Genomic DNA, 9,811 nt, shown 5'->3' on the forward strand with positions numbered 1-9,811 from the left:
CTTAAAGCATGGCTGTTTCAAACAGAGCCTGCAGGGCTAAGCGTGAACCAACTCAGAGTGCCTGGCAAAGCCGTGCAGTATGAAAGCAGGAATATAAAACTGGGCACATTATATGCCCAATATTGAAAGAAAAACTGAGAAGAAAAGGTACATCTAAATGTTAACAGTTTTCCCTGCATAGCATTTTTACTCTTCTTTCCCAGTCTTTTCCCACAATGAACATATTATTGTAAATAGAAAAGAGAGTTTTATTTTTTAAACTCTCCATCCTATCCCCGAGTCTCATAAAACTATTCAGCCTGTTGGGGCTGCAGCCACTTGTGACAGATGCAGGAACTGGTGAGGCATCCTCTCCTCCACGATGGACCCATGGGTGTGCATAAAGCTTTCCTAGGCAAGACTTACTTGGTTTTGGCACAGTTCCTCAAAGGAGCCCTTTACCCCAAGCTTGGCTGCAAATGAGGGAAGTACATCTGGGTCAGGAACCACCACTCCTACTAAGGATGACTATGGAAAGGAAATAAAAGGTGCAAGGGCATGAGAGAAGCCATGTAGGGATTTCCCCAGTAGTTAAATAAAGCAGAATTATGTCGTTGTAATAGTCATTTCCTCAAAACCCTAAATCCAGTACTAATGTTCTTTTCTCACCATATATTTTCAATACACATGGAACTGTAATCCCATTTTCCCACTCGATATCTCATTACAAAGATGTTCTATTCAAATCTGATCCGTCAACATTAAGCTTAAAGCATCTCTGACTTGTCCAGGTCCACTCTCCCTTACCCCCCAAAAGCTACGTTTAAGCGCAGTGTGTATAAAACAGTTTGTTGTTTTGGGATAAGGAGTTCCTTAAAGCTATATTTAAGCACAGTATGTATAAAACAACAGTTTGTTGATGAAACTTTTGTTTGTTGTTTTATACATATTGCAACAGTTTGTTGTTTTATACATACTGTACTTAAACATAGCCTTAAGGAACTCCTAAAGGAATGGGAACTAAGTACAATGTGGAGCTCATTTTTTACTGAATCATTACCTTTTAGTGTAGCCATTCTAAACAATTCTACTGACTTGTGTACAACGTCCATCATAGTTTCAAAATTTTTTTAATTGAAATTGCCTTATTTGAGGTTTGGAATGTAACTTCTTTTTTTTTTTTTTTTTTTTTTTTTTAGTTTTATAAGCTTGGATCTTCTCATTCTGAACCCAACTATACACATTTCCTGTAGCTACAAGAACCAGCATGGTTTGTGACTGAAATGGGCTATTGTTAAAATGATATATTACCCGTAAGCTCTCCCCATGTACAAAAATTTGTGACACTGGTCTACTCCTGTTGTAGATATTTTCTATCTTCTCTGGCGCAATGTATTCTCCTTGGGCAAGCTTGAAAATGTTCTTTTTACGGTCGATGATCTTCAGAGTTCCATTCTACATGAGACAGATACAAGTATCAGTATTTTTGAGCCACAGAGATGGTATCAGTGGGGAGAGTGGTGAAGTCACAGTCATCTTTCTTCTGTAAAGCTGATTTCTCCCAGAGACTTTTGAGCTGTCTTTCATTTCTCTTTCTTGGCTTTGGGGAAAGGGGAGGGAAGCATCGTGCAGCAAGAACCTGTCTTTACTGTATATCTATGTGGAGAGTCAATGCGCAGCCTCAGAGAAAGTCTCCCGGATCTGCTGGGGTTATGCAAATTGATGCCTCATCCAAGGAAGAAATTGCGCAGCTCTCAATTTCCAATCACTAATTTCCAATTAGTTCATTTTCAGAACTGTCAGCGATAGAGGTGTTGTCTTTTGTTTAGACTTTAGATTTGATATGAATAGTTCTCCCCCCGCTTGACTCCCTGTTATGTTTTCCTCCTTGTTAGATCCGGGAGCAAGCTCAAAAAGCTCCACTGTGCTAATCAAGCAAGTCAATTACTGGGCTTGTTAGAACAGCAACAGGGCTGAGAGGACTCCAACCGGCCACCAAAGGTCATTTGCAGCTTCATTTCTCTGAACTAATTGGTCTGAGGAGCTTAGGTCTTTAGGGATTTGAATTGTAGAATTGGGATAAATGGCAAATACAATGCACATGCTAACACCCTAAGTAGGGCGACTAACTAAACCCACTCTGGAACTATCACAAGGCAGACGCAATAAATTAGCCATCAATTCAGCATAACGTTCATTATCTGAAAGTGATTGATAAGGTGCCGCCTTCTATAACCCTGGTGTGGGGACATATCTATTGCTTACATCCTAGGCTTATTAGAGTGTTATTTAATCCTGTTACTAGACAGAAACAAATATGTTAGCAAACTACCAAACCCAGATCAATAAAATGCATTGTTAGGACTAGTGTTCTTAAAAGTTTGTCATTGTCAAGCATTCCTTAAATCTCATTTAAATCTAAAATATTGATTGAGCAAGAAGGGAGTTTTAAATTCTAGTTACATTCCCACTTCCCCAGCACATAGTTAAGACAAAACTTTTGAGAGGAGAGATCTTTTGGAAAATCCCATCACTGCCCTTGCAATAATTTCCTTTCTTCTTATGAAAATAGCAACTACTGCTAATTATCATGAAGCTATGCTAAAAATATGTCCCTGTATCTTCCACAGAAAGGGGCTGTCAAGGTCAGTGAGAGACAAACACTAGCCTCTGCAAACACTTGATTTAGAAATCCTTCTTCCTTGTTTTGATATGCCTGTGAATTAATAGGGAGGATACTTATCCCAAGACACTCATAAGAGGCAAAAGTTGTGGACCAACAGCGTTATCAAACCAAAATTTTCCGGGTTTTTGTTTTGTTTTGGTAGACACAGGGTCTTGCCATGTTGCTTAGGCTGGTCTCAAACTCCTGGCCTCAAACAATCCTCCCGCCTCAGTCTCCTAAAGTGTTAGGATTATAGGCTTGAGTCGCCACACTTGGCCTCAAACGACAACTTCTGCCTCAAGAAAAGTTAAGGGGCGGGGGAAAAAAGGACAGAATAGTACATCTCCCTACTCCTTTCCTGGAGAAGTCACCTAATTTTTCCTTGGCTGGTAGCAAATCTATTCCATTGCAGGGGACCCATGCCAACTCTTATGTCCAGGTCTACCTGATGTATTAAAGAATCCCACCTTCAGTTTGGGTCTAAAAACAGTGCTAGGATCACTGACTTACTGCTTGCTGGTGGTATATTTGATAAGGAATAAGGCAGGAAGAAAACACTTCAACTGGTCTACATCTTGGTGTCTTCGATAACAGTGTGATCAAAATACCGAAAGTAGTCTCTGGCGGTACTTCTGGTGTGGTAGCTTATACCAGTAATCCCAGAACTTTGGGAGGTCAAGGCAGGAGGATTGCTTGAGGCCAGGAATTTGAGTCCATCCTGGTCAACTCAGCGAGACCGCATCTCTATAAAATTTTTTTTTAAGGAAGAAAGACTTTCTAGCTTTGGCAGCTCCTATTCACACATTAAATTACTTTCTCAGAATTTCATATTGTTGGTCCATGGAAGAGCTGCAACTAGAACACAAATCTCCTGACTTCCAGCCTATATTCTTTTGTTTTTTTTTTTTTTTAACTTTTAAGTTACAAGTTAACCTAGATTCTTTCAATTGTATGTTCTTTTTTTTTATTTTTTGTTTTATTTTATTTTATTTTTTGAGACAGAGTCTCTGTCACCCAGGCTGGAGTGCAGTGGCACAATCTTGGCTCACTGCAACCTCTGTCTTCTGGGTTCAAGGGATTCTCCTGCCTCAGCCTCCCAAGTAGGTGGGATTACAAGTGCCCATTTACCAGGCCCGCCTAATTTTTGTATTTTTAGTAGTGACGGTGTTTCGCCATGTTGGCCAGGCTGGTCTTGAACTCCTGACCTCAGGTGATCCACCACCTCAGTCTGTATGTTCTTCTCTGGATAGTATGAGGAAGTCATAAGCCAGGTAGGGTACAAATCTAATCCCCTCCAGCTGCCTCAGCTGATTAACCTGCTTGCATTTCTGCCCCTCTTGCTATAAGCAAATTGTTCTTCCCAGTCCATTAGCACAGACTTCCAGGAGTTCTGACGATATACCCACCGGGAGCCAGCGACCAATGTCTCCTGTGTGAAGCCAGCCATCACTGTCCAGGGCTTCCTGTGTCTTCTCAGGGTCCTTCAGGTATCCTTTGAACACGTTTGTACCCTTGATGCAGATCTGCACAGCAGACATACAAGGTGGTGACAATAGCAAAGGCTGCTCCTCCCAGCGTGGGCAGTTTATGAAACATCTGCTCCCCCTTAAATCATTTGATGGCTTCCACTACACTGTGAAGAGCACCAGATCTTAGTCTCCACTACAGGGGACAGGAAAGTGAAGTTCAGTGCTTAATTCTTTGCTAAAGATCTCAAAGGGGCCAAATCCAAGTTTGCTTACAATTATTTGCTCCTTCTGATATAAACCGCCCCACCATGATTGTCTGACCACAGGGCATGACCTACCCACCTCTCCTTCATTATTCACTGAAAAGTAGTTCATGTCAGCCACATCTTCCAGCTTCACATAATTGCAAGTCAGGGGCGCCCCAACGTGACCTAGAACACACCACGCGGAATCAGCTGAGAAACTCTTGCATGGTGATAATTCCAGGCATATTTCTGAGATATTTATGACTTGACTCTAGAAGAGTAAGACTGAAAAATCACCTGGCACCAATGCACACTAGCCAAGGTAGGCAGGCCTGGGCCCAATACTTGAATTTTGCATTTGCCACATTAGTCCAGAGAACTGAGGTTATCTAAACTCCAAAGTCTTAGTTCAGTTAGAGCCTTTCTTCCAACCATGGCACCTCCTGCCCAGCAGATGGAGGACTTACCTGACGTCCAGTCCCCAGGTGATGTAAATGTACAGCCAGCTGTGCATTCTGTTTGACCATAAGCTTCATACACCTGGGAAACCAAAGAAGAGCTTGTAGATTTACTCAAGATAAAGTGTGAGCTGGCCATGTGCTATGGCCAAGACATGAGGAAACCAAGGTCTCTAAGTGTTCGAGACCACTTAGTGTCTTAAAACCTTGAACTTAGAGGGGGCGGTGGCTCACGCCTATAATCCCAGCACTTTGGGAGGCTGAAGCTGGAGGATCACCTGAGGTCAAGAGTTCGAGACCAGCCTGGCCAACATGGTGAAACCCCATATTTACAAAAATACAAAAAAAATTAGCTGGGCATGATGGCAGGTGCCTGTAATCCCAGCTACTCAAGAGGCTGAGGCAGGAGAATCACTTGAACCTGGGAGGAGGAGGTTGCAGTGAGCTGAGATCATGCCATTGCACACCAGCCTGGGCAACCGAGCAAGACTCCATCTCAAAACAAAACAAAACAAAACAAACAAGCGAAAAACCTTGAACTCATACCCAAGCTGCAAAGTATTTACTACCAACACTTTTGGCCATTCAGAAACCAAAAGGGTCTGGAAATAGACCAAAGTATAGAACTTTACATGAAAAAGCATTTTGGCCAGGCATGGTGGCTCACACCTATAATCTCAGCACTTTGGGAGGCCGAGGCGGGAGATTCACCTGAGGTCATGAGTTCTAGGCCAGCCTGACCAACATGGTGAAACCCCATCTCTAGTAAAAATACAAAAATTAGCCGGGCCTGGTGGCATGCACCTGTGATCCCAGCTACTCAGGAGGCTGAGGCAGGAGAATCGCTTGAACCCAGAAGGCAGAGGTTGCAGTGAGCCGAGATTGTGCCATTGCACTCCAGCCTCGGTGACACAGCAAGCAAGACTCCATCTCAAAAAAAGAAAAGAAAAAGAAAGAAAGAAAGGAAAGAAAATGCAGCATTTCAAGTAGGTGGGAACATGTAAGTTATTCACTAAGTGATGGTCAACCCAATAGCAATTGAACTTCAACCTGAGCAATGGAGCATCACTGAAGGAACTGAAGAAGGGAGTAGCATTTTTTAAGGGAAATAGCTCCCATTGTGATATAAAACAAGAGTTGGCAAACTTTATCTGTACAGGCCAAGATAGTAAATATTTTCTGCTTTGTGAGCCATCTGGTATCTGACTCAAAACTTGACTCTGCCAACATAGCACGAAAGCAGCCACAGTCCATATGTAAATGGATGGACATAGCTGTATTTCAGTAATATTTTAAAAATAAAAACCGGCTGCAGACTAGTTTTAGCCTGTGCTGCAATTTGCCAAACCCTGGTATAGAAGATAATCTTGATTGGAGAGAGGCTGGGGGCAGGAAACAAGTTCGCAGGCTGCTGCAAAGAGGGGTGTGGCCTGTGATAGGCAGAATTGGGAGACAGAGGAAGGCTTAAAGAAGACATTTCTGGGAGGGGGTTAGCAACAGAACCTGCCGATCTATTGGTTTTAGGGGCTTAAGGAAAGGACAGTATTAAAAATGGCTACGAGGATACTGATTTGAAAGACTACAGGGCCTCAGGCCTTGGCATCAATCTGGAGTCTCTTTTGATTGTGGTTATACGGATAGGGGACTCATGAGGAAAAGTCTGTGCCTGTTTTGTTCATGCTCTGCATGGCTGGTTGAATGAATAAACTATCCATCTGGGTAAAAATTGAGACAATGTGCATGACCAAGCACTTGCACAAATTTCAGGTGGAACTGAGACTTACATGGAAAAAATGGAAAATGGTAAGTTTGCCACAAAGTAAGGGTGAAATAGTCTTACGAAATATCAGGGGTTAGGAAGTCCTGTCTAAGCAATTTAAAACCTACAAATATAAAAGATTATTTAATTTGACTATAAAAACATTGGAAATTTTTATATGGCAAAACACAGGGCAAAAATGATGAGACTAGGAAAAATCTTTCCAATATGACAAAAGTTAATATTACAGGTTGACTATTCTAATCCAAATGTTTGAAATCCAAAATGTTCCAAAATCCAAAACCTTTTGAGTGCCGACATGATGTTCAAAGGAAATGCTTTTTGGAGCACTTCAGATTTTGGATTTTCAGATTCAGAATGCTCAACTGTTTTATAATGCAAATATTCCAAAATTGGGAAAAACATGCAAAATTCAAAACACTTTTAGTCCCAAGCATTTCAAATAGGGAGATACTCAACCTGTATTACTCTGTGAAGAACTCTTAGAAATATAAAAAAGGACCAAATTATCTTTTGCCTGTTTTTCTATAAGGAAGTAATAGAATAATTCATGGATGAAATACACATGTCAGTAAGCAATAGAAAGATGCTTGGTATAAATAAAAGAAACAAAACTTAATAAGATTTTTCATTTATCTGATTAGCTAATATCTAAATGACTGATAAAGTCTGTCACTGGCAAGAGCGTGGGCAAATAAGGCCTCATGTACTTGCAGAAATGTGTAACAAACATCTTTCTGGAAGAAAGTTTGATAATATACACTATTACACACACACACACAGAGACATACACTTTTGACACAGTAATCCCTTCTTGCGTGGATTTATTCTAGATTAATGATTAATTGATTATAACAATGAAAAATATCATAAGCAACTCAAGTGTCCATTAACAGATTAGTTATTTGAGTACAGCTGACCCTTCCTTGCACAACACAGGTTTGTACGGCACAGCTCCACCGATAGGTGGATTTTCTTCTGTCTGTGCTGCTCCTGAGATAGCAAGACCAACCCCTCCTCTTCTTCCTCCTCAGCCTACTCAACATGAAGACAGTGAGGATGAAAACCTTTATAATGATCCATTTCCACTTAATGAATAGTAAATATGTTTTCTCGTCCTTATGATTTTTTAAATAACATTTTCTTTTTTCTAACTTCCTTTATGGTAAGAATACGGTATATAATACATATACAAAATATATGTTGATTAATTATATTATTGGTAAGGCTTCTAGTCAATAGTAGTCTACTAGTAGTTAAATTTTTGGGGAGTCAAGTTTTTTGTTTGGTTTTGTTTTGTTTTTTTGAGACGAAGTCTTGCTCTGTCGCCCAAGCTGGAGTGCAGTGGCGCGATCTCTGCTCACTGTACGGTCCACCTCCCGGGTTCACGCCATTCTCCCACCTCAGCCTCCTGAGTGGCTGGGACTACAGTGGCCCTCCACCATGCCTGACTAATTTTTTTGTATTTTTAGTAGAGACAGGATTTCACCGTGTTAGCCAAGATGGTCTCTATCTCCTGACCTCGTGATCTGCCTGCCTTGGCCTCCCAAAGTGCTGGGATTACAGGCACCAGCCACCGCACCTGGCCGGGGAGTCGAGTATTATACATGAATTTTTGACTGCGTGGGGGTAGGCAATCCTAACTCTTGCATTGTTCAAGGGTCAACTACATTCAATAAACTATTGAGAAATCATTAAAATGATGCTGAGCTTTATTTGACAAGGAGCAATGTTAACAAGTGTTTTAGAGCACTAGTTTTATTTATGTGAAGGTTTCTACACACAGATGCCTGAAGAGATGATGAGAAGAATATTTTCTCTGGATTTTGAGAATTTAGGTGACTTTCATTTTGGTACCTTTTAGTTGTTTTCATTGTTATTTAAACAGTGAGCTTGTTTGTGCAAAAGTAAACTGGCCTATTTTCAAAGAAAGTGCTTGGCTTACCTGACATCCCATTGCTGCCCGGAAGAATGTCATGACTGGAGCGGAGATGGGGGCAGCTCCGGTGACGATTATGCGAACCCTTCCGCCCAGGCTGGCCTGTTCAGTGGAAACAAAAGACATACTAAAACCTATTCTCTTGGCTTCAATATCCTCCACTGTAGAGTGGGTATAATAGCCTGTCCAGCGTTGTTATGAGAATTAAACTGATATCAATTCTCACGTTAATTTACAAAGCACTTAGAATACAGTCTGGATTGTAGAAAAGCACTTAAAATGTTAGCTATTATTGTCATCGCTATCTATAGCTGGGACCAGAAGCCATATATTTCTCAAATAATTTGTATTCTTTAGCCCCTCAAATTGCTTATAATCTCAACAGACCACCAAAGAAAATAAGAGAGAGTGCTAGAACTTAAATAAAATATTTTTCTTTTCTTTTTTCTTTTTTTTTTTTTTGAGATAGAGTCTGGCCCTACTGCCCAGGCTGGAGTGAAGTGGTGCCATCTCAGCTCACTGCAACCTCTACCTCCTGGGTTCAAGCGATTCTCCTGCCTCAGCCTCCCGAGTAGCTGGGATCACAGGCGCTCACCACCACACCCAGCTAATTTTTCTATTGTCAGTAGAGAGCGGGTTTCACCATGGTGGTCAGGGTGGTCTTGAACGCCTGACCTCAGGTGACCTGCCCATCTAGGCCTCCCAAAGTGCTGGGATTATAGGTGTGAGCCACCACATTCAGCCTGCTTCTTTTTTTTTTTTTTAACCTACTCCCTTTAGTAGTAAAGTAGTACAAGAAAGATCTCAAAAAGCAGTGGACAAAAAGTGTGAAAGGATCTCTAGCTAAAGTGACGCTCAAGCAACAGAAGAAAAGCAAGGTCTGTGGAGTCAGAAGGCAGCCCAGGTATTTGCCTGCTTCAGTCCGGGACCTGTCCAACCTACCTGGATCTTTGCAAAGATGAGCTTATCCCAAAAACTGTCACGCCTGATGATACCCTTTTGAAGCTCCTTGAATTTACTGGCAACAGCCAAGTTCAACAAGAACTTCTTCAAGGGTGTCTTGGCTTCATTTTGTACCTGCAGAGTGATAGCTCCTTTTAGTTGGAAACCTATTGGAGATACTCATCAAGGCCATTAGTCAGCAAGAAACAGTGTGTTCTAGCTTCATAAGGAAGTGGTCTCACAGTCTCACACTCATGAACTCGATTGCGAATAATGATGAGCCCAGAGAATTATGGCCATGCTCAGAAAGAAGTGAACTTAATGCAAAGCTCCA

The 9,811-nt window shown here is 41.5% G+C and overlaps 1 protein-coding gene across 1 annotated transcript in view; it reads right to left on the reverse strand.

The window, feature by feature from the left end:
- ACSL5 (acyl-CoA synthetase long-chain family member 5) overlaps positions 1-9,811 on the reverse strand; it is a 62,445-nt gene that overhangs the window by 2,899 nt on the left and 49,735 nt on the right. Inside the window, 7 exon segments of the mRNA XM_011967529.1 lie at positions 406-507; positions 1,291-1,434; positions 4,051-4,167; positions 4,456-4,544; positions 4,826-4,898; positions 8,542-8,637; positions 9,478-9,612. Of these exon segments, the coding sequence (XP_011822919.1) occupies positions 406-507; positions 1,291-1,434; positions 4,051-4,167; positions 4,456-4,544; positions 4,826-4,898; positions 8,542-8,637; positions 9,478-9,612 (756 nt within the window).

The sequence above is a fragment of the Mandrillus leucophaeus genome, unplaced genomic scaffold (assembly GCF_000951045.1).
Source record: "Mandrillus leucophaeus isolate KB7577 unplaced genomic scaffold, Mleu.le_1.0 Scaffold80, whole genome shotgun sequence".
Lineage (NCBI taxonomy): Eukaryota > Metazoa > Chordata > Mammalia > Primates > Cercopithecidae > Mandrillus > Mandrillus leucophaeus.